Source organism: Gorilla gorilla, chromosome 7, assembly GCF_029281585.2.
Source record: "Gorilla gorilla gorilla isolate KB3781 chromosome 7, NHGRI_mGorGor1-v2.1_pri, whole genome shotgun sequence".
In the NCBI taxonomy this organism is placed as follows: domain Eukaryota; kingdom Metazoa; phylum Chordata; class Mammalia; order Primates; family Hominidae; genus Gorilla; species Gorilla gorilla.
The window spans coordinates 27,525,436-27,550,789 of NC_073231.2; the positions used below are offsets into that span (position 1 = coordinate 27,525,436).

A 25,354-nucleotide genomic window follows, 5' to 3' on the forward strand; every position below is an offset into this window, starting at 1 on the left:
GAGACTAGAAATAACAGTAGTTTGCTAGCTTCCAGCTCTCGACAGAAAAACCTGATAGGCAGAGCCCACAGATTGCTGATGCCCACATTTTTGAGGTCACATACATAAGGAGCCAGTGGCCTCAGCTCCAACCCTTAAAAAGCCTTGGGGTCTGCACTGGGCCAGCCTGGTCCTGTACCACCCTCTATCCGTGGCCGGAGCTGGCTGTAAAAACTCAGTCTCCATCCAGGCCTGTGTGTCTGTGGCTTCTGTCCTGAATGTGGAAATGTGATGCTGGCTGCATTCCCCGAGCTCTTTACCCAAATTAGGAAGCTGCCTCTGGGTCCTTGAGAAAGTAGGGCAGCTCCCGCCTGCTTCCTGGAGTGGGGGTGGCCTGGGCCTTACCTATGTGGCAGTTGTACATCCAGATGCGGTGGCCGTCATAGCGGCTCCTGCATTTCATGATGTTGTTGGAGTAATCGGATTCTGCAACCTCGAAGTTGGGGTTAATAACAACCTAGGGAGAAGCAGGGCAGAGGAGGCTGCTTGTTCCCTCTGCGGCCACCTCCACCCAGGCCTGGGGCTCTGAGAGACCAGCACCTCAGGGAAGGGGAGCGTAGCAGGTGCCGGGACCCAAGACGGGGGTCTGTGGGTGTCAACAAAGTCCTTGGGGAGGGGAAGAGATGAGTCAGGAAGCATGGCCTGGAAGAGGGAAACCCTGCCCTCTGTCCATATCCTTGTAACACACACCCCTCTACCCAGGGTGGGCCTTCGGAAGGGGGTCACCCACTCCTGGGAGTTCTGGGGAAGGCAGAAGTTGGGGTCTGGGGAGGCCCCAAAAAGAAGATGCTGAAGAGAAGCAGAAGAGTGCAGGGAGGACCTGGCGGTGTGGGAACCTGGAAGAGGGCTGCCTGTGCATTGGAGATGGGACACTCGTTACAGGTGTGTGACTGTGGACATGTCCCTTCCTCTCTCTGTAAAGTGACAGGTGGGACTTGGGGATCCATGTCCCTGTCTGCTCTGTTGGCCGAGGGCCTGGCTCTGGGGCTGCTGGAGAAGTTGCACCCTCTCCCCATCCTTCCACCCACCCCTGTATCCGCATCCCCCCAGCTACAGCAGGAATAGGAAGGACATATCCTGGGAGAGTGTCTGTGAGGGAACAGAAAAGGGGAGGTTTACGGTGAGGACCCAAGGAGAAAAGAGAAAGGGAGGGAGAGGGAGAAGAGACAACAGTGGTGAACAGAGGGGCAGAGGACACAGATGACAGGCCTTCCCTCGAGGGTCCTGCCACATTTGGAAGGGCTGCGACCCACAGCAGGGGGGCGGGTACAGGCTGCTCGTTCAGGAACATTCTCTAAATTTGGGGCCCCAGAAGGGCCTGGACATGAACCTTTAGCAGGCCGCTGGGCTTGCCCAAAGAGGTGCTGTGGGAAGCCAAGGCCAGCCTGGCAGCCGGCCCTCTGCTCTGGCCCAGCGGGGCTGTTCTGGGGGCCTGCACCTGGCTCAGCTGTGTCCCGCTGGGGCCCTGTCCCTTTAGCTAAGGAGGTACATGCCCTGCTCCGGGGTGGCTTAAGTTTTTTCTTTTCCACCCAACCATTCTAGCTGCCCCCTCGTTCCTGGCCCACGCATGGCATGGGGCAAACGCAGCTCCACATGCCAAGGCCTCCAGCTGTGCAGGCCTAGGCAGCTCCTTGGCCGCCCAGGCGTCTCGACAGTGCAGCCATGAGGGCGGCTGGATGCAGCAAGGGCTCGTGTTGGGGACACGAGGGCCAGTGTTACGTGTGGGGTGGAGGCGGGGCTGGAAATCTGTGTCCCCCACTGTCTCACCCCACTCATCTACTGCAGACCGACATCTCACAAGGGCCTGTGGGAAGTGGCTTTAGGTTTCTGTATGTCTGTGAATCTAGGAAATGATGAGAAAGCGGATAAAGCGGGGGCCACCAGGAGCCAGGAGGCCCCTTCAGCCCTGCCTCCGAGCTCTGCACAGGTCCCTCTGCATGGAAGGTCACTTCCTCCTCGCCCAGCTCCCTCCTCCTGTCCTTCACAGCACCACTGATGTCTGAAGTGAAGACCAGCTCTTGTGTCCCGTGAGTCCCCAGGCCGGTGCTTGTGGCACCTAAAGAAGCTCCATCTCTATCTTAAGGGGAATGTTCTTTTTGATTAATCAGAGGTATTAACATGCCCCTAATGAGTCCATTTGCTAATTGTATTGTTTAGGGGTTGAGAAAACAAAATAAAGAGTTGATATGTCTGGGGTTGGGTGGCCGTGAAATGAGGGTAATGATGATGCCCCTTCCTTGGGAGATTAAATCAAACAATGCATTCCCCAGGCTTAGGCAATTAATAGTAGTTATTAAGTGGATGGCACTGGCCAGAATACAGGGAGATACACACTCACCCAGCAAAATGATAGCAAACCTCAAACAGAAACCACCAGGCACTGTATACGTGCACATGGCCACGGCTATTCATCTTTTAAAATAAATAACTCTCTGGTTAGGCCTCTCCAAGTCTGTGGTTCTGGGCTTGTGGGTGGAAAAGTGCTTGGCTGTCTGCTTTCCAGCCTCTGAAACTGCCCAGGAATTCTCTGAAAGCCCCTCTGTGGTGACTTCTCTGAAGGTGTTGTTTCTTCAGAGGACTGTCTGTAGGTGGGGACCGTGGGCCAGGCCCTGGGCTGGCTGAATGCCCCCTCAGGAAAGCTTTCAAGGCGGAATGACACATTTCTGGTCATCCACTTTGCTAGCCAACAGGGCAAGCTGGAAAACGAGATGGGTGAGGACGTAGGAGAGAGTGAGAGGGTGAGATAAAGCTTCTGCAGGCTACGTGTACCCGTGCACTGGGAGAGACACTAGGGACACAATGCCGCTTTTCTGCCCCAGTTAGAGCCCTGGCCAGAACATGCCGCTGTTTTCAGGAAGGAGGGAAGCCAAGGCCCCCTTGTTCCTCCTCAGGGCTGGCCTTCCACCCAGAGTATGTGGAAACAAATCTCGGCAACCCCTCTGACAAAGAAGTCACCTGGCCAGGCTGTCTCTCGTGTTCAGTATTTTACTCTTATAGATTCACTTCGCATTGAGAATGGCCCCTTCTGCAGATCCTCCTCTATGAGGCAGATATTTCCGGAAGAGCTAAGTCACAGATATTTGCAAGTGACTGGCTCTTTATGAGTTTGCTTTCAGTCTTGAAAGCACAGACCAAGGCAGCCTAGGGCACTAGGAGAAATGGGGATGGTGGAGACAAGAGCTCCATAGGAGACAAGAGGTGTGGGTTGCCTGAGCATGTATGGAATAAACTGGCCGGCGGAGCAAATCTAGCCTGCTGATGAGTTTGGATTTGCATGCACCAGGTGTTAATCAAATGTGAATGTCTGTGGCGTCTCTGGTCCTGTGCACGCCCTATTGCTCAGGCCCCCATGCCTGACATCTTTGGGTTAACTGATGGACCGTGATGGCCTCTGGGGGTAGCACCTTGCCCTTTAGACAGCCTGAATTCCATGCCCCTGTGTGGACACCAGTGGGAAGGAGCCTGTGGAGGTGGCCTCCCCTCCTCCCCCTGCAGGGCTGGAACCCCTTCCCACCCACCTCACCTGGAACAGGTAGTCTCCAGGGGGCACGTCAGTGATGTCAACCCACTGGCAGTCGATGTCATGGCGGTACATGTCCCAGCAGCCCATGGTGATGCCCTGATCGCCGAAGTTGGCGCACTCGTAATTCTTCTGGATGTCTGCGGGCAGGGTAGAGGAGAGCTCATCACCAGGGAACCATGGCCCCACTGCCGCACCCTCTTCCTGCTCCCAAGGCCCCTACCGCTGCTTCATCTGGGCTCGGCATCCCACCCCACTGTGTGGGCTGCTCATCTGTTCTCATTTCAGTAGAACCCCCCACTCAATTCCCTACCCACATCCTGCCTCTTCTCTCAGGCCAGGCTCAAGTTCCCCTTCCTCCATGAAGCCCTCCCTGACCACTCTGATCCACCCTGGCCTTTCTGTGACATCCCTCAGCCTGGGGATAACTGCATGTGTGTGGACTGAGGAAATCTCTGGTGCCTGTGGTTTAGCAAAACGTGGGGGGTCATACTGTCTGTCTCCTCTGGAGGATCAGCAATTAGAGTGTAGGCCCACGTCTCTCTGACACTTACATGTTATCTGCACATGGTAAGAGATCAACACCTGTCTGCTGTGTGATTTCACGGCAAGTCAGTGGCGGGCCGCTTCAATGAATAACAAATTAAACACACATTTACTGAGAAGCTGCCATGCCTGGACACTGCTGTAAACAGTGGGTCTAGCAAGAAGAACTGATATGTCTCCCCATGAAGAGCCCCCAGGGCTGCAGGTGCACTAACGGGTGATCACAGGGCAGGTGTGGTGACCTACCAGAAGTGTCAGCAGAGTGCCACACCTGCCGGGACGGGGGGCACTTCAGAGGAGGGCATTTGAGGTATAATTGAAGGGTGACGCCTGGTGTGGTAGGGACACTTGGCATTAGGACACCAGAAAAAAGGTTGGTGGCAGCCAGAGTGGGAGGGGCATACGCATCAGGGTCTAGGCTGCTAAGCCCAGATGGAGCAGGGTCCCCAGAGTCTGGATCTTGTCCAGGAGGCCCTGTGGACCGACCAGTGCCTGTCAGCACAGCTCTGGGGAATCCGGGTGCCCTTGGAACCAGGTCATGCCCATGCCCCCAGCGCCTCACTATAGCTGAGGAAGGTCCAGGTGGGGAAAGGTGGCAGTGGTCAGAGTGACACAGGGTCAGTGCCAGGCCTGGGCTCCAGCCAGGTGATCGTGGAGGCAGAGGCATTCGAGTCCCTCTGAGGCCTCCCATCCCCCCACTCCGCCCACAGATACCTCCTTCACATTCTGTGTCCTCCAAGCAGAAGCTGGCCTTGTGGCCCTCTGCCACCTTGGTGCCATTGAGGTTCAGCAGGTCATAGTGGGTGAACACCTCCATGCTGTGGTAGTGCCTGGAGCGAGAGAGAGACGGCCTGGAGATCAGTTTCTGGAGCAACTGCTGCTTGCAAGCAGAGGCCTGGCTGGCGATTTGCCTCTGGGAATACTTCCAGGGGACCAGAGGGGGCCGGGTGGGGAGAGGAGTGGATGAGAGGCCTGAGGAAAGGAAAGCCGGTGCTGCAGAGGCAGCTTCAGGGCTCTGGAGTCAGACCACTGCTCACCTTGCTAAGCCTCCGTCCTCTCTGCTGAATGGGAATGATCATCGTAATGCATGGGGTGCTGTGGGTACTGGGGAGGTGAGCAGATTAGCCAGCACTGCATACGATAAGCACAGAACTCCAGCTATTGTTTTTAATAAGCGTGCAACTGGCTCTCACAGCCCCTTTCCTGTTTGATGTACTTTCTTCAGGGTAATTAAAAAACTCCACATTTTGATGTCTTTTGAAATGGAATATGGTAGGGAGAAAAACCAAAGGGGAAGAGGCATGATTAAGGGGGAGAAGCAGAAAGAACAGGAACAATAAGGAATAGAACATGTGCCCTGCACAGGACACACGCAGGTACCCCAAGGTCGTGCCTGTGCTTCAGACCTGGTCAGGAAGGGCCTGCAGCTTCGCCTCTGGCCCTGGGAGGTGAGCAGCAAGTCTGTGCTCCTCACATTGTGCAAATAAAGCAGGGAGGAGCAGAAAGACAGCTGGGAGGCCCTCTGGGAGGGAGACATTGACTCATCCTCAGGGGCACACAGCAGCGGCAAAGGGAGGCACGTCCCCGGGGGTTCCAGAAGAGAGTTCTGCAGGAGAGCTTGTGCAAGCAGGCTGCAAATCCCTTGCCGCTGGTTTACATAACGAGACTCCCTCTCTTCCCTTGGGAGGAATTGAGAACAGATGCAGAGTCTTGGAACACATGCGCTTGGTTTAGAATAGCCCTTGGTTCAGAATAAACAAGGGAAACGGGGCTGTCGCCTGTTGCTGCAGGGCCTTCCCGAAGCCTGCACTGCCCAGGCCCAGGGCTGAAGGAAGGAGGTTGTCTTAGCCTGATCCCAAACTGCAACGAGCATGTCGCAAGTGTCTGCAACTATTCTATACGCTTGTCTCTGCCATTACAGGGACATTTGGAAAATGAGGGAAACTGAGGAACAAGGTGCCAAGTCATGGGAGCAGAGTCCCCTGTTTTGTTGCTGCAGGATCTGAGCTTCCTCTTTGGCAAAGAGGGGAGGGTGGCTTTGCCCGCTCTCGGGGCCACAAGATTGAATAAGATGAACGGCGTCAAATAACTAACGCGAAGCTGTAGCACATTAGTCAGCACTTGACATACCTGTGCCCTTCCTCGTGACACTCCCATCATAGCAGTCACAGTAGCAGGATTTTTATTACATCCACTAACACTGCTGCTACAACGGCTGGTGGGAGCTCCTCACTTCCCCAGCCCCCTGCCCTTGGCCTCAGGTTCCCTCTGCTGTGTACGGGCGGTGGGGGCACGGGGAACGGGGAAGACAGCAATGAACAGGATAGGTTTCCTGCGAGGAAATTCGAGGTTCTTTTCCCTTCCTCCTGCATTTGCCTGTGCTAAAAATAATATCAGAAGTTGCTAAGTTGGGCTTCCCTCGGTCACTCATGTTTCTGGGTAAAATGACGCTAAGCCCGGGTTCCACTGAGAACATTCACAAGGAGGCATTTTGTGGCCGTGGAAGTGACGACTTTGAGAAAGTCTATTTTGGCTTCTTGAAGGAGCAAGAAGAGACATGAGGTCTGACTCACTGCCTAAAAAATGTCTGCATCGCTCAGAGAGGGGCTTATGTGACCATGTTTACCAGCTGGAAAGACTGAAGAGAAATAGGTTGATGCTCTGTTGTCTAAACAGAATTCAGACGGAGCGCACAGACAGACTCTTGTAAGGATGACCCCGTCCCACTCCTGGGCTTCCTGCAGACTTGATTTAAATCTTCCTCAGCTTCAGTTTTTCCCCTGCAAACACTCAGGGGAGCAGCTGGTTTCATGGCCTCCCAGTTTTCCCTGGCTTCTGTCCTGGGCATCTCGCTTTGCCTCTTAGGCGTATGCGGTCATCCCTCCCTAGGGCCACATCTCCTTCCCAGCTGCCTGGATTAGAGCCTAGAGCCCCCCCCCCCCGCCCCCCCCCGCCCACCAGCACTACCCACCCATTCCTCCTAGGAAATACAGAGCAGGACTCTGGGAAGATGGGACGCTGAGTCCTGGTGAGGAAGGTATTCCTCCTCTTGCAGGCTGAGCTGTCGTGACCCTTGGGCATCCAGGAGGGGGCTGGATCCCTGGGGTAGAGTTAGGGAAGCATGGACTTGGTAGGAAAATCCAGAACACTAAGGGGAGAGAGAGCCTGATGCTTGGCGGAGGTCACTGTGATCTGGACAAAAGAAGACACAGCCTTCTACTGTGAGACTCCAGAGCTCAATGCTTTTTTGTTTTTGTTTTTTTTTTGAGATGGAGTCTTACTCCATCACCCAGGCTGGAGTGCAGTGGTATGATCTCGGCTCACTGCAACCTCTGTCTCCCGGGTTCAAGCAATTCTCCTGCCTCAGCCTCCCGACTAGCTGGGACTACAGTGCACGCCACCATGCCTGGCAAATTTTTGTATTTTTAGTAAAGATGGGGTTTCACCATGTTGGCAAGGCTGGTCTTGAACTCCTGACCTCAAGTGATCCACCCGCCTCGGTCTCCCAAAGTGCTGTGATTACAGGTGTGAGCCACTGCGTCCATCCCAGAGCTCAGTGTTTTAAGACATGGCACTCGTCAAGGGAGGAGGTGTTGGATGCAAAACGGATGGCAGATAAAGCTGGTTCAGAGAAAGATGGGAGAAGCAGGTATGTTCTTTGCTGTCCTAGGTCATTGGTGGCCCCAATGAAACTCTCAGTCAGAGCCTTGGTGCCCTTTGCAGAGGAGATGCTTGCACTCTACATCTTTTCCCACCCCAGCCACGTGTCCCCGGGGCATCCAGAATGGACAGTCCTGGAGGTGCACTGCCACGGTGGGGGCAACACTCCTGTCCTCGTTTCAGAAAACACTGGGGATGTTTCCATCCCACGAGGAGCTGCCAGAAAGGCAGAGGCCCTTCTGCTAGCTCCACACCCCCATCCCCCTGTGCCAGGCAGCCCCTTGGCAGGAGCAAGCCCCACAGATGCGATGAGGGCCTCAGATTGGCTCCCAGGGGCCACATCACATCTGTGGGCTTTGATCCTCCCAGGAAGCTGAGCCGCACATGTGGTAGGCAGGGTGGAGTGAAAGCGAGTCTCTCCTCTTTGCAGCAATGCCATCCCTGACCCGGAGGACTGTCATCTGAGCTGGAGCCCACACGCCCTGCTTCTCCAACTCCTAGCTCCTCTCCTGGGATTCCCCCGAGGTGGGAGAGCCAAGCCCCTCGGCCTGTGGAGCCTGTTGTGCATCTGTGCCGCATGCTTTGTCCCGTCAGAGCGTGGCACATCGTGCCAGTTGAGCAGCGGTGGCCCCACAAGAGGCAGGAGAGAGACGCATGGAGACCATCAGCCAGGGCACAGTGCACATGAGACAGAATAACTCCGGGGGCACTTTCCTCCAGGTCTGGTTGTCGAGGAAATTTCCAAGGGGGCCAATCTTTGTGTTTCAGCCAAGGGCTTTCAAAGAACGGAGCTCTCTTCCCCGAGGTAGCATCAATTAAACTGGAAATGGCATTTTTTCCCATTCCCACTAATTTGAGCCAAGGTTCTCAAGCCTGGCTCCAGATGGCCTTCAGAGTGTCTGCAAATCTGCTGACATAGGCTATTAAACTTCTAGAAATATTTTTTTTGAGGAGAGGAAGGGCCAGCTCTCATCAGCTTCCAAAAGGAACCCAACAGATGTTTGAGGCCAGGATCCTGTTCCTCCCACAGCACCTGGAGAAGTCACCTGGAGCTCGAGGGACTCCTCTTAAGGTCTCTAGGATCTTATGGTCATTGTTTCTCAGCTGTGGACCAGGAGGGGGAGACCAGAAGGTACATGTGCTCAGCATGTCCTTCCTTCCCTCCCATCCCCTCCCAAGCCACTGACTAGAACATCTGTAAACAAAGAAATAAAATAGACCACAGGAAAAGTGGGGGAGCAGGGGGTTGGGGAGCAGGCAGGGAGCCAGGGTCTCCGGATCAGAAGAACATTTCCAGGATGTCACCATGTGCCTATTCTTAGAGGAGACCAAGTCCTTGGAGCGTAAAGTATATGGCACAGGGAGGTTCCTACCATGTAATCTGTGGGTGGGCTGCCATATGCAGGGCTGGGATGCAATTATCTTCTGCTTATAGACCCATAGGCAGCGTCAGCCCCCGCCGCCCAGGGCTTCCACCCACACGTTCCCCGAAGGGAGCCAAGCACCGAAACCGTCATGACTTTAACTCTACTGACTTACAACCTGAAGAAGACTGGCCTGCTTCTCTATAAAGACCACACCTTCTTGGGCTAATTAGGACGTTCAGAATATTCAATTGTTTGAGTGGAAAATGAGCACCCCTGAATTCTACCATAGTCCTTTCTTGTGAGACTAGTGGAACAACTCTATCCCAAAACTGATTTGAATGTGACTAGGTCATCAGTTGCGATATGAAAAAAAAAAAAAGCCAAAGATAGATTTCTGATGAAGAGTCAGCAGACAAAAAAGAAAGAGCATGTAGTTTGGAGTCAGACAGGCCTGAGCCGGGATTCCTGCTCTCTGCAACTCCTAGCATTATCTTGGGCAAGAGACAACTCCAAGCCTCTGTGTCCTTTTCTAGGAGAACGAAGGTTCCCCGGGCCTGACACTTAGAAGGGGCCAGGACATGTTAGTTCTGCCCGTAACAGTGATGACCACATTCCGGAGCTGCGGCAGAGCCTCAACATCATCTAGACAAGGGCTTCTCACACTGCAGTGTGCACACGGTCACCTGAGAATCCTGCCAAATGCAGATGCTGATGTGTAGGTCTGCAACGGGCCCTGGGATTGAGCAGGTCCCAGGCTCTCAGGTGGTGGCAGATACCTCTGGTCCAAGGACTCACTTTGAGAAGCAGGGATGTGGTGCAAAGGCTCGGTTGTATAGATGGCCCATCCAAGCGTGGAGAAGGGCAATGACTAGGCCACACCTGTAGCCCCTCGGGGGCTTCCTGCTTTATTTAGTGGTAGAGGCCTGTTTCCCTTCCTTTCCAAGAGTGTGCCTGCTTCTCTTCCCTCTACCCACCCAGGTCAGGTCTGAGCAAAAAAATCCCTGGACATACAGAGACAGCAGGCTCTGGATTAGATTAAGAGTCCAGGCAAAAAAGGGAAAACAAAGAAACAGAGGGAAGGTAAGAGGATGAGCAGATGGCTTGTGGTGGCTCTAGCCAGGTCTGGCTGTAGGATTTCACCCTGTTCTTCTGTCCTTGTCTGGGATTTGCAGCGCTGGGATCAGTTCCACAGACTGATAGAGCTGGAAGGGACAGGCGAGGTCCCAGGTGATGCTGCCCAGCTGACCTGACATCATGCAGCTCGCTAGAGGCACGGCTGCGTTTAGAGACCAGGTCTCAGGACTCTTGGGCCTAGACTTCAGTCTCCACACCCATTGTCTTCCTAGAGGTATTTAAAATACATACCAGTACGTGGAATATATATATATTTTTGAGACAGAGTCTGGCTCTGTCGCCTATGCTGGAGTGCAGTGGTAGGATCTCAGCTCACAGCAACCTCCGCCTCCCGGGTTCACGCCATTCTCCTGCCTCAGCCTCGCGAGTAGCTGGGGCTATAGGCACCCACCACTACGCCTGGCTAATTTTTGTATTTTTAGTAGAGACGGGGTTTCACTGTGTTAGCCAGAATGGGCTTGATCTCCTGACCTCATGATCCGCCCGCCTCGGCCTCCCAAAGTGCTGGGATTACAGGCGTGAGCCACCGCGCCAGGCTGGGAATATTTCTAAAGGAACTCAGAGTCCAGCAACTGCAGAGCCTGGAGTACCTGGCAGCACACAAACCCGTGGACACACTTGGAAACCATGGGCTGAAGGTCAACGAGGAGGGTATGGGCGCTCAAAACAAAGTGTGTTTCCTGATGTTAGAAGCATTGGAGGCAGGAGGAAGGGGCAGCAGGCCAGGGGAACTTGGAGTGGAGAATGGCTTCGGGAAATGTGACAGCCAGTGTGGCAGATGCAAGCCCCCCACTTAGGAGGATCCCATTCCCCAGGCCATGCAGCCTCTTGGCTCTAAGTGACCCTGGCAGCTCTGAACTCCCATCTGAGGCCTGCAGGATGTCCGCCGGGCAGCTTAGTGGGGAGGGTGGTGAGCCAGGCCTACCTGTGACAGTCGTGCCAGATCCACGCGTGGCGGCCGTTCTTGGGCCGGAAGTCGGACTGGCCATTGTTGTGGATCTGGGAGGAGAAGCGCAGGAGCCGGCGGTAGCCCGTGGTGGGGTCGGTCTGCGCGGCTGAGGCCGAGAGGCAGTTCTCCTCCATGGCACACTGCAGCATGAACATGGGCCGGTCCTCCAGGTAGGTGGTCTGCTGCACCATCTCCGCATTGAGGACCAGGTCAGGGGCAGCTGGGGAGGACGGCATGCTGGTCAACAAGGCAAGAGACCCCTCCCCAGGGCTTCTACTTCTGATTCTTGAGCTGGGACAAACCCCCTCTCCTGCCTACGGCCACCTTCTGGAATGACTCAAGGGCTCCTCAAGGTTACCTTCTTGTTAGCAAGACCCTAAATTCCTCTTTTCCTCTGCTGTGAGTCCTCTTTGACAACTCTTCAGTTATCGGTGCAGATGAGCGAGATGTTAAAATCTCACACACCTGGTCCCAGGCTAAGAGCGAAGCACAGATCATGGTACGTTAACAGATGCAGTGCCTCATAAGCACTGAATGTGAGTGATGAGCATGTGGGGGTTGATTATATTATTCTACTTCAAGTGGCTTCAAGTTTTCCATAATAAAATGCAAAAACAACAATAACGATGTGATTGTGCTACCCAGAGAGAAAGAACACCTCTAATACCTTGGTCTGCTTCTTCTGGGAATGATGTATTTTCCAACATGTATAATATTGTCTGTAGATTTATGGTGTACTAATACAGTTCCCCTTAAAATACATCTTGACATATTTTCACATTGACATATATCCATTACAGCACATTCATTTCATGGCTACATAAGATTTAATTCCTAGCTCTAGCTCATATTTTTAGATATATTGGCTGTTTGGAATTTTTCACTTACAAGCTGTGATAAATACCCTGTAGTAAATCTGTGCATATAACTTATTTTTTTCTTTAGAATATATCTCTGTAAGTGAAAGTGCTAGGAGAAAGCATTGTCTGTTTTTAAGTCTGTGATTCCTATTGCCAAATTGCCTTCTTAACAAGTTCTTCCAGGTTCCACGGCACACACTGCTGCCCCACGGGAGAGTTTTCCCCAGGTGCCTGTCTTTTACAATGCTTGATTTACTCAATTAGTGCACTGCACATAGCAGGTGTTAAAAGAATGACTGATGGCTACAATCTACGTTTACTAAACAATTGTATTAGAAAGCTTAGCTTCTTTGCAAAAGGATTAACTGTAGGCTTTACCTTTAAAAGTGAGCTTTCAGTGAACACTTCTAGTACACAGAAAAATGCCATATATGAATCAGTGATCACAAGATCCTGCCATCTTTTATTTTGACAAGTTGCTTGTAAATTTTTTTCCCCCTAGACTGCTTGGCAGAATTGCTTATAAATTTTAAGCAAGCAGAGTCTGTGAGTTTTGCTTCCCTCAAGTTCACCAGCACGTGGAGGGAGCTCTGTCTACCTTCTCCCCCTCCCCCTCCAGGCTTATAGGCTGCAGCAGGGTCCAGCGGGTTCTCAGTAAACCCTGTGAGCTCACTGGCACCTGATGGAGCTGGCATCCTCTAGAGAGCAGATCCACTCCCAAGAATTGGGTGTGGAACCAAAGGGTAGGGAAAGGGTGCACACAGATGGCACGTGGGCTGGGGCATGGAAGCCGTAAATCAGGAGGCTCCCGTTTACTGACAAGTATTTCTTCTTGGAGGCTACGCCAGGATGCAGCATTGCCCTGCACCGAGTGTTCTGGGCATGCTTATTTTTATGAGGGTGTCATGTGAGCCTCTTATTAGTTGACAGCCCCTCTGAATACCTCTGAGCTGAGCATGGAGGTCTCCACTTGGGCTCTCCCGCCAGCTCGCAAGGCGAGGGATCATTAATGTACCATGGTCTGTGCTTAGCTGGTAGCCTGAGATCTGCAATCTCAACAGCTGCCATGGGTTGGGGACTTGGCCTCCCCTGCATCCAGCAGGCAGCAGAACTCCTAGGTGGCATCCTCCCACTACCCATGGCTCGAGTATTACGATGCTCTGTGCTAGGTTCTCTGGACAGAGCTGAGCAAGGCAGAGGTGGAACTACCCTAGACTAACAAGAGACAGACATATTCAGCACATAATAATTACTACTGCAACAAGAGCTGGCAGGAGATATGATGGGAATTGTAACGGGAGGAACCTGTCGGGTGGGTGGTCAGGAGGCTGCTTTGGGAGAAGTTGTGTTTTAGTTTTTCTCTGAAGGAGGAGTGGGGATTCGAGGAAATAACACTAAGGATGAGGTTGGGGCAAAACAAATAGCCTGTGCCAAAATACAAACTACCATCAGAGAATACTACAAACACCTCCACGCAAATAAACTAGAAATCTAGAAGAAATGGATAAATTCCTCGACACATACACCCTCCCAAGACTAAACCAGGAAGAAGTCGAATCTCTGAATAGACCAATAACAGGATCTGAAATTGTGGCAATAATCAATAGCTTACCAACCAAAAAGAGTCCAGGACCAGATGGATTCGCAGCCGAATTCTACCAGAGGTACAAGGAGGAACTGGTACCATTCCTTCTGAAACTATTCCAATCAATAGAAAAAGAGGGAATCCTCCCTAACTCATTTTATGAGGCCAGCATCATCCTGATACCAAAGCCGGGCAGAGACACAACCAAAAAAGAGAATTTTAGACCAATATCCTTGATGAACATTGATGCAAAAATCCTCAATAAAATACTGGCAAACCGAATCCAGCAGCACATCAAAAAGCTTATCCACCATGATCAAGTGGGCTTCATCCCTGGGATGCAAGGCTGGTTCAATATACGCAAATCAATAAATGTAATCCAGCATATAAACAGAACCAAAGACAAAAACCACATGATTATCTCAATAGATGCAGAAAAGGCCTTTGACAAAATTCAACAGCCCTTCATGCTAAAAACTCTCAATAAATTAGGTATTGATGGGACGTATTTCAAAATAATAAGAGCTATCTATGACAAACCCACAGCCAATATCATACTGAATGGGCAAAAACTGGAAGCATTCCCTTTGAAAACTGGCACAAGACAGGGATGCCCTCTCTCACCACTCCTATTCAACATAATGTTGGAAGTTCTGGCCAGGGCAATTAGGCAGGAGAAGGAAATAAAGGGTATTCAATTAGGAAAAGAGGAAGTCAAATTGTCCCTGTTTGCAGACGACATGATTGTATATCTAGAAAACACCACTGTCTCAGCCCAAAATCTCCTTAAGCTGATAAGCAACTTCAGCAAAGTCTCAGGATACAAAATCAATGTACAAAAATCACAAGCATTCTTATACACCAATAACAGACAAACAGCCAAATCATGAGTGAACTCCCATTCACAATTGCTTCAAAGAGAATAAAATACCTAGGAATCCAACTTACAAGGGACGTGAAGGACCTCTTCAAGGAGAACTACAAACCACTGCTCAAGGAAATAAAAGAGGATACAAACAAATGGAAGAACATTCCATGCTCATGGGTAGGAAGAATCAATATTGTGAAAATGGCCATACTGCCCAAGGTAATTTACAGATTCAATGCCATCCCCATCAAGCTACCAATGACTTTCTCCACAGAATTGGAAAAAACTACTTTAAAGTTCATATGGAACCAAAAAAGAGCCCGCATCGCCAAGTCAATCCTAAGCCAAAAGAACAAAGCTGGAGGCATCACACTACCTGACTTCAAACTATACTACAAGGCTACAGTAACCAAAACAGCATGGTACTGGTACCAAAACAGAGATATAGATCAATGGAACAGAACAGAGCCCTCAGAAATAATGCTGCATATCTACAACTATCTGATCTTTGACAAACCTGAGAAAAACAAGCAATGGGGAAAGGATTCCCTATTTAATAAATGGTGCTGGGAAAACTGGCTAGCCATATGTAGAAAGCTGAAACTGGATCCCTCCCTCACACCTTATACAAAAATCAATTCAAGATGGATTAAAGACTTAAACGTTAGACCTAAAACCATAAAAACCCTAGAAGAAAACCTAGGCATTACCATTCAGGACATAGGCATGGGCGAGGACTTCATGTCTAAAACACCAAAAGCAATGACAACAAAAGCCAAAATTGACAAATGGGATCTAATTAAACTAAAGAGCTTCTGCACAGCAAAAGAAACTACCATCAGAGTGAACAGGCAACCTACAAAATGGGAGAAAATTTTCTCAACCTACTCATCTGACAAAGGGCTAATATCCAGAATCTACAATGAACTCAAACAAATTTACAAGAAAAAACCAAACAACCCCATCAAAAAGTGGGCTAAGGACATGAACAGACACGTCTCAAAAGAAGACATTTATGCAGCCAAAAAAACACATGAAAAAATGCTCACCATCACTGGCCATCAGAGAAATGCAAATCAAAACCACAATGAGATACCATCTCACACCACTTAGAATGGCAATCATTAAAAAGTCAGGAAACAACAGGTGCTGGAGAGGATGTGGAGAAATAGGAACACTTTTACACTGTTGGTGGGACTGTAAACTAGTTCAACCATTGTGGAAGTCAGTGTGGTGATTCCTCAGGGATCTAGAACTAGAAATACCATTTGACCCAGCCATCCCATTACTGGGTATATGCCCAAAGAACTATAAATCATGCTGCTATAAAGACACATGCACACGTATGTTTATTGCAGCACTATTCACAATAGCAAAGACTTGGAACCAACCCAAATGTTCATCAAAGATAGACTGGATTAAGAAAATGTGGCACATATACACCATGGAATACTATGCAGCCATAAAAAACGATGAGTTCATGTCCTTTGTAGGGACATGGATGAAATTGGAAATCATCATTCTCAGTAAACTATCACAAGAACAAAAAACCAAACACCGCATATTCTCACTCATAGGTGGGAATTGAACAATGAGAACACATGGACACAGGAAGGGAACATCACACTCTGGGGACTGTTGTGGGGTGGGGGAGGGGGGAGGGATAGCATTGGGAGATATACCTAATGCTAGATGACGAGTTAGTGGGTGCAGCGCACCAGCATGGCACATGTATACATATGTAACTAACCTGCACATTGTGCACATGTACCTTAAAACTTAAAGTATAATAATAAATACATAAATAAATAAAAATTAAAAAGGAAAAAAAATAAAAATAAAAATAAAAAAGGAAAAAACAACAAAAAAAACCAAATAGCCTGTGCCAGGCCCCTGCGGCACCACAGAGGGTCAAAGCCAGTGTGGTGCAGTCACTGAGGATGGGAGGGGGTGGCCAGCAAGGAGGCTGGACAACACAAGCCCCGTGCGAGCCCCTGGTCACGGAAGTGCGGTGGGACCCTTGGGTGGGATTTAAGTGGGACGTGGCCTTGGCTCTGGCTTTGGGGAGGGGAGAGGAGGGGAAGCCACCGCAGGGCCACGTATCACTGTAGGGATCTCCTTTGCAGTGATGCTGTGTGGTCATCTGGACACAGGCAGCAACAGTGGCAGGGAAGGACATACAGAAGGTTGAGAAAATACTGAAAGGTAAAAATCAAGAGGGACTGGCCATGGGGGTGGTGGGGAAGAGGGAGAATCAAGGAGGATGTGTAGATTTCTAGCATATGCAGTTGGTGGGGTGAGAATAAGATATTATGAAGGGTTGCCTGAAGAATTACTTTATTTCCCTGAATACTCTAACGTGCATTTAGCCAGAGCAGCCAAGAGCTGTGTTCCTGGCCGCAAAGCCTACTGCCCCGCTGCAGACACACTCCCAGTGATGCTTCAGCCTAAGCTGTGGAGCATTCTGAGAAATCACCCCATGAAACTCATTTTTGGATCTCCCATGAGGATCTGACAGCATGGCTCATCTCATAAATCTCAGTCCTCAGAGAGAAATTCCCTTTAATCTCTAGAGTGGTGGGCTTCTCTTGACTCACAGCCATATTTCTATCTCACAGGTACTGTTAGTTATATTAATGACCAGTATTCTCTTTGCTCTGGCTGCTAAGAAGCTCACTGTGAAATTAATGACCTACTCATAATAAATGCATAGAACCCCCTAGTACACATTTTTAAAATTAACCCCTCCCTGGCTCCATTTTAAGCCACTACCATTTTGCCAGCACCTGTCTATCTTTCATCTGTTTTTATTTTATGCTATTTTGAATTGTATTTAGGTTTGTATTATCTTAATTTCCTTCTGGAAAAGATGGGATATTGCAAATATAAATAAATTTATAAATAAAGAAAAGGCCCCCGACAGCGAAGTGGCTGTTCCTCTCTGCTGGGATGCTTTCCCCCAGGGAGCTGGTAAGATGGTGATCTCGCCATCTCTCCTCTCACAAGGATGTGATAGCTTGTGATGTCTGCCCAGGGAAGCCTGCCCTGAGGTCCTGCTTTGCAAGGGCTAGGAGATGCTAGTGAGTCTAAAAGGGGTTGGTGGGAGATGCAGCTGCTGGGCTCAGTTCAATCCCGCATTCTCCATGATGGCAGGATAACAGTGCATCTTTGTTTATCAAGCCCTTGCACATATTAATTGTCACATTTGATTTCTAATTTCTAGGGAAAACTACAACTATAGACCACAGAGGCTGACACGCTTTTCCAAGATCAGCCAATAAGGCAGGGTCTGGTCTCAAGTTCTCTGGCCAGTACCTGGGCCTCCCAATGGAGATGGCTGCGTGTGGGTTTATATTACAAGGCCAGGAAAGGGAGGGCTGGGTTTGGGCTCAGGAGGACAGCATTCCAAAAGGTTGTCTACTGCTCCTCTTCTCTCAGCATGGGAGGGAGGCTTCAGGAAGTGGGTCATCCTGAATCCTGGCTGGCATTCCCTTCTATGGGCTCAATCTCTCTAGGACTCCCAGCGAACCACCAGGCAGCTAAGTGACCTCCAGGGTCTGAAAACAGGAAATGCTCTACAGAGGAGGTGGAGGGAGGAAGCCAACACCCATGGAAGATGTCATCGACCTCATTTAACTGGCATGACGGAGGCACTCTCAGTCATGTAGTCTGCCCTGGGTCACTGCAGTAGCAGTGGTCCTGTGAGTGAACCCGGGCTACAGACTGCAGCCCCTCCCTCCCGCTTTTCTCCCCACTACATCATAGACAGCGATCTGTGGTTGGGGTGGCGGTCATCTCTCTTGCCCCCAGTTTTTCTCCCTTAGGATTTCGTTCTACCTTCCTCTATTGCTTGGCTCATGGCAAGGCTTCAGAGTCTCTTGAGGAATAACTGGTGGGACTCTGGTCCCCTCGGGAGCCCGGTGGGGAGGGAGGGGAGGAGCTCTCACTTTCTGAGCAGGCAACTCCGGCCCCGTACTGCACTCCGCCCTGGGGGCAGGCCACGTCCTCCCCGTCGTGGCGGCAGTGCGCCAGGGACAGCTCCGTTCCCGAGCACTTCACTCCACTCATGACCACTTTGTTGCTGTTGACATCTCCGTGCCAATACCAGGTCTCCTGGAAGAACCAACAAAACAAATGGTGGGTACATCATCTCAAACTGTCACTTTCTCATATCCTATCAACTTGCAGCCTCACAAAAATCCCAATGTTTCATGATCCCATTTTTCAGATTGAGACAGCATGGAGAGTCATCTATCCAAGCTGTGCAGTTAGTTGGTGGCAGAGTGAGTGGGAATCCAGGTATCCTGACCATAGCACTTGGACTCTGTCACTCTCTCCCTCAGGGAAGTAGAGCTAAGGTTGTGGTCAAACACTGCAAGGCTGTGTGTCAGGAATGGCAGGTGCACACAACTCAGGTTGCCCACTCCCCAGTCCTGATCCAGGGCAGACATTGCTAATCAATCACAGCACTCTCTCCTCTAAGCCCGAATAGGATCTCAGAATCCTTCTCAACACAGTGCTCCAGGAAGATGTTACTGGTTGATTGGAAGTGGTGGGAGAGAAGAAGAAATCTATTTGCATAGGTCAATCATTAGACATGTTATAAAGACGAACTTCTGAATTTAGACTTTTCCCCAGTTTAAAGAGCAATTAATAGAGTAGTTCTGAACAGAAGCTGAGGAGATCCGAGGCTTAGGATGCTGGGATTTATTTGGCCCCTTTGCTCTATGGGCCTTCAAAGTACTGTTAGGATTTACTCTCACACTTCAGAGAAGTTTCCAGCAGAGAAAAATGAGGAGCAGAATTGGGATCGTCAGGTACAGAAACGGGATGAGAACACAGGTGCTGTGTTCCTCAGGTCTCGCGGGCTTTGAGGCTGAGGCAGGATTAGAACTCAGGGAGGTCTTCTCGGGATCGTCAGAGACAGACCATCAGGGTAGGAAGGGTCTTGGAAGTATTAATATCTCATCTAAACTCTCCTGTGATGGTTCATTTTATGTGTCAACGTGGCTAAGCCACAGTACCCAGATATTTGGTCAAACACTATTCTAGATGTTTGCGTGAGGCTGTTTTTAGATGAGATTAACATTTTAATCAGTAGACTTTGAGTAAGGCAGATGACCCTCCATAATATGGGCAATTCTTATCCAATCAGTTGAGGATCTTAAGGGGCAAAAAAACCCCCAGAAAACCTGAGGCCTCCCAAGGAAGAGGCCATTCTGACCACAGACTGACTTCAGACTCTAGCTGCAACATCAATGCTTCCAGCCGGCTGGTCTACTCTGCAGACTTCAGACCTGCCAGCCCCATAATTGGATGAGCCAATTCCTTAAAAGAAATATCTTTCTTCATGCTGTGTGTGTGAGAGATATACATACACACATATAAACACACATTCATACATCCTATTGGTTGATAGCACACACACACACACAAATACACATTCATACAACCTATTGGTTTTGTTTCTCTAGAGAACTTGACCAATACCCACCTCCATCCTCCAGATGAAAAAAAATGGGGACTTGAGAAGGGATGGGGCTTGTAATCAGTGGCAGATTTGGTACAAATGTCAGTCCCAGGCCTATTTCAAGACCCCAGCTGAGGCCCAGGTATCTTAGGAATGAGCTGACTGGGAAGAAAAATATCTGGTTGAAGATTCCCTTGAAATGGTGGCACTGTTTTTCCACTCTCCTTGGAGATTTAGAGAGTGCCCTGGCTTGTCATAAACAATATTACCAGAAACACTGCGTTGCCTGGGGAGGCCAAGCTCCCAGAGGGCGTAAGCAGCTATTTTAAAGGCCTGTCCCTTCTGGATGCTGGAATGAGGAGCCACAGGGCAGAGGACCCCGGGCAGCTTCTGCTCAGGGCTCAGGACCTCCCATTGGAGCAACCTGGGACCCACCCAGCCCATGGGAGACAGTCAGGCTCAGTAAGGATGCAGGAATTCTCCTCTTCTCTCCCTAAACCCCTTTCTTAGGCCCCAAGAGGGGCCACTGGGGAAGGAGAGCTGGAGTCAGGGTTAACAACATAAGAGCAGGGTCTCCAAGCATCTTCCCATTCTGTAAGCTGCTTAATGGAAGTGTTTACAGCCAGGATACTGAGGTCTTGGGATTATTCATTCCATGTCACAGGGAGGACAACTGAGGCAGGGAAGGGTGGCTGCTTTGCCCCAGACCATTACACAGCCAGCTGGTGGGAATGCGTCGGGATTAGACCCAGAGCCTCCTATTTTGTTGCTGCTCTGTGTTGGGGGCGGGAGGGTGGGAACTAGGACCAGAGCTCAGCTGTTCTCAGCTGAATCACTCTCTTTGGAGAAGGGGCAGTGGGAGGAAGTGCAGCTGATGTGACAAGGCTTGGAGATTCCCTAGCATGTCAATGGGAGAATGCATTAGGCACAGATGCCAGTGGGGAAATGTGTTCAGACCAGAGCGGGTTTCAAGGGAGCAAACTAAGGCGTTTAGCGGGGGTTGAGCCTTGGGCTGGGGGTCACCACCTCCCCGAAGGACTGAGTTGGTTCCTTGTGCACAAGGCACGTCAGGTCCCCTCAGGATCAGCCTTGAGCTCAGGGTGAACCCCAGTGTGCAGAGCAGGAGTGGATCATGAAAAGCAGAGCCCAGCCCCTTGTTCTGCAGCCGAGAAATAGAGGCAGAGATGGGAGCGACCTGCCCGAGGACTCAGGCCTGTAAGGAGCAGTGCTGTGGCCAGACGAGGCTCCCTGCCTCTGGGTCCAGGGCAACTTGCTCTGTCCTGCCTGCACGGCTAGGGAGGGTACGTGGGAGAGGGGGGCTGACTGAAGACAGTGTGGTCAGACTGCATGGGGGGTGAATGCGGGGTCTGAGGCCAGGGCTTCTCACCTGGAAGGCGTTGCTGGCGAATCCCAGGCCCAGCTGGCGGCAGACCACCATGGCCTCCACGATGCCCCAGTTTTGGCCACACACCATCCCCCACACAAGGGACCCGTTTCTCTCCACCAGCACCTCCACTCGGCCCTCGTAGGGATTGCGGCCCCCGTTCAGGCGCAGCTGTAGACACAAAGGAAGGCCGCGGTCACCAAGCGGGACAAGGGAGCTTCCCCACTACGCTGCCATCAGCCCCAGTGTCCTGGAGTCCTAAGCCAGGTGGTGCTGCCCGGGACACACTCAGATTCAGCAGCACCCTTGGGAGCCCCCGGTGGCAGCGCTGTGCCTAGCATGGTCTTATAGTGAGGTCCCCACCCCAGGCACCCTAAGCAGCTGGGGACGCCCCGTGACTCCACTGAGCCCCACAGCAGAAGTTGACCCTGCTCCCCACAAGCCTATCAGTGGGGGGCTGCTCTTTGGTGCCCTCGGGACCTTGACATGTTGGAATCCCACAAGACTCCTGCCTGGGCACTTTTCTCTTTGCCACACCCCCTACCTGGCGGGTTCCAGAGCCACTGGCATCTTGTCCCATGGCTCTCCTGCTGGTCTGAGGCCCACGTAACCAGCTGCCTGTTTGACAACCCCACTTGGTATCTCAGAGATCACAAATCTGAACTTGTTGTCTTTTCTCTTTACCCTAAATGACCGGGTGTGGCCATGTTCCGATACAACTTTATTTTAAAAAAGAGGCTGGGTATGGTAGCTCATGCCTGTAATCCCAGCACTTTTCAGGGCCAAGGTGGGAGGATCACTTAAGCCCAGGATTTTGAGACCAGCCTGCGCAACATAGTGAGACCCCATCTCTACAAAAAAATAAATTTAAACAATGAGCCAGGTATGGTGGTGCATACCTGTAGTCCCAGCTACTCGGGAGGTGGGAGGATCCCTTGAGCCCAGAAGTTTCAGGTTGCAGTGGGCTATGATCATACCACTGCACTCCAGCTTGGGCAACAGAGCAAGACCCTGTCTCAAAAAACAAATGAATAAAAAACCAGGAGGAGGGGTGGGCTTGGCCACATATCATAGTTTGCTTGGCTCCTGAATCTGCTGTTATTCAAGCCAGAAACAGAGGAGCAATTCTTGACATCTCCCACTCTCTTATCTCACATCCTGTCAGTCTTCACCTGTGGGTTTTATCTCTCGTCTCTCTCCAATGCATCCACTTCCCTCCAGTCCTTCCCTACCCTCCCTCATCTCTTGCTTGAGCCAGAGCAGTGTTCCTGCTCTAGGTCCTAAAGCCAAGGCAAGTCTCAGAGGCTCTGGCTGCGGAATGTGGCTGCCTCGTTGCCTCTGGGGCCAGGAAAACACATGGTCACCAAGGGCACTTGCCAAGGCTCCAAGGCGTTAAGGCTTACCAGGCCTGGGATGGCCTCTAGGACAGAGAGAAGGGTTTGACTGTTCCGGAAGGAATCTGGACACTTCATGCATTGGGGGGCTTTTCTCATTTTCTAGAGAAGACTGGGGCGCACAGTGTAGCTGGCATGCAGTTCTAACTCAGCAAAGGACACAGCTTGCCATTCCCAGAGCCCCACGTAGAGCGTCGGCATCCTGGAAACCGTGTGGCTTTCTGGTGAGCGGGGTCTGACCTCACCAGTGACAATGGAGCCTATGGGACCTCATGGTCAGCCAGGAGCCTCTGTCCTCACCCTCTCCACCTCCTCACCCAAGGAGGATGCCAGGGAAGGTCAAGCCCTTTCCAAGTCTCTTAAAACAGCCCAGGCATTTCCCTTTTCCTGTTCCTTTGGTTCTCAGTGGCAGCAGCACAGGGTTTTAAAGAAGGGAGCGAAGTGTGTGGCAGCCCAGTTTTTTTCTGAACATGAATAGAGGAAACAGAACGCCTCCAGCCAGCAGAGCACAGCCAGGCTGCACCGTGTTTTGATAAGGTTGTGGCTAGCTGGTCCCATGCCTGTCTTTGGAGGTGGTGGGGCAGAGGTGAGGTAACTCAACTCAGATGTTAACATGCAAGGAGGCAGGGCCTTTCCAGCTCACACTGCACAGAGGGGCTTGGGCCTGCTGCCAGGCCAGGGCCAGGCCCGAGGTTCGAGGGGGAACTAAACATTGCAAATGCCAAGTGGCAATGTCTGCAGCAGTACTAGCAGCAGCACCTGGTCACTTCCAGGGTTCACCCCAGAGCTCTGTGGCTATACTTTCTGCAGCCTCAGTTACAGTCCCCTCTAGGTGTCCAGTCCCATCACCTTTTTCTGCAAGCCCATGGCAGGGGTGTTGCATCTCACACCAGCATCCTCCTCGTGGTTGCAGCCCTGAGACTCGGCGTTGAACTTGCAGTCTATAATGGACTTCTCATTGCCTGTGCACTGGATCTCGTTGAGGTGGATGGGTCCGATCCCTGCAAGGGGAGAATAAACATGATCTATGAAAGCTTTGGAAGGAAACTTTCTGGAGTGGCAAGAAAGCCCTGGACAATAAGAACATGCCTCTCCCATCCTCAGAACTCTCCCCACTGCCTCTTGTAATCAGCTCAATGACCCAAGCCTCTTCTCCCCAGAGAGAACAGTGCTAATTCTCTTGGGATTCACTTATCCCCCAAGAGCAAATAAAGTTTGCTACTGATTTGCTGTGTGACCTTGGCCGATCACTCAGCCTCTCTGAATACCAGTTTTCTCTCATCCTTTTTCTAGTCCAAAGGAATTGGACTAGAAGTTGTATAAGTTTCCTTCCCGACTTTAATATTCCATGCATTTATGAATCTCAAAGGTACAACTATTGCTGTATCTGTCAAGGGTCCCTGCAGGAAACAGATGGCATGCACAAATTGGATTGAGATAGAAAAAGGGATTTTAAAAATAAAGGTATGGATGGAGTGAAGGGAAATCACAGAGCACTGTTCAGTACTCAGGAGCTAGTGACACAGGCATAGATACCACGCCCGTTACCCTCTGCCTCCCTGCTAGGGGCTGAGGATTCAAAGATGGGTAAGGCAGGCCCCTGCCCCAAAGAGCTCCCAGTTCCTGGGGGAGGCAGAACTTACACAAACGCTTGTGATATGACATGGTCAGTAACAAAGATGAAGGTCACAACAGGTGCTCTGGGGCTTAAAGGAGGGCTCTCGACTCTGCCGGAGGGTTCTGGAGACAGCTGGTATCGAGGCTTACTGAGGCCAAAAACCAACTTCTAGATCAACCAATATTAGCAGGCAGGAGCCAAGTTTCTATTTCCTTGGCAATTCATAAATGATGATGCTTCCAATTCCTTGGAATTTTATAAAATGCATAAAAATGCATCGGTGATGGTGGCTGGAAGCATCGAAGGACTGGCGTGGAAAGGCTGTGACAAGGTGCCGATCCTAATCAGAGCCCAGGAAGCAAGCAAGGCCCACAGCTCATGGGCACAGAGACAGTAAGGACAGAAAACCCTATGTTAGGAAAGAGCAGAAGGTTCTGTCTGGGAAACAGCTGGGCTGATCTTGTCCAAACGCCCGCGCTCTCCTCCCTCTAGGGAAGCCCTCGCTGTCTCCTGCCTCCTGCACTGCCCTCTTTCTGCCTCCATCTAAGGAGAAGCCTGCTTTGAAGAAAAACCTCCAGCCTCCTCCATGGTGCAGCTTGAAAGACCTCCCACTTGTCTGAACTTTTGCTTTTTACACATCTTGCTCAAGCGGCAATGAGCTGGTCAGGCGGCCTGAGATTGAATTCAGCTTGAGGTTGAAGATTAGGTTGAATCCTTGGAGAGTGATAAAAGCTTTAGCTCTACCTTCCTCATTGGTAAAAGGCCAATTAATTATAATATGTGTTTTGCCAGGTCGGGATTTTTTTTTTGGGGGGGTGGGGGTGGGACGAAGTCTTGCTCTGTTGCCCAGGCTGGAGTGCAGTGACGCCATCTCGGCTCACTGCAACCTCCACCTCCCAGGTTCAAGCGATTCTTCTGCCTCGGCCTCCTGAGTAGCTGGAAATACAGGCACATGCCACC

General features: G+C 50.9%; 1 protein-coding gene across 1 annotated transcript in view; it reads right to left on the bottom strand.

Annotated features, from left to right (window-relative positions):
- Nucleotides 1-25,354, bottom strand: part of LOXL2 (lysyl oxidase like 2) — a 107,086-nt gene that overhangs the window by 1,263 nt on the left and 80,469 nt on the right. Inside the window, exons 7-13 of the mRNA XM_004046781.4 lie at nt 23,626-23,777; nt 21,386-21,553; nt 18,476-18,641; nt 11,192-11,435; nt 4,820-4,935; nt 3,563-3,699; nt 385-496 (exon numbers count right to left, since the gene is read on the bottom strand). Coding sequence (XP_004046829.1) covers nt 385-496; nt 3,563-3,699; nt 4,820-4,935; nt 11,192-11,435; nt 18,476-18,641; nt 21,386-21,553; nt 23,626-23,777 — 1,095 coding nt within the window. The remainder of the gene's footprint in view (nt 1-384; nt 497-3,562; nt 3,700-4,819; nt 4,936-11,191; nt 11,436-18,475; nt 18,642-21,385; nt 21,554-23,625; nt 23,778-25,354) is intronic.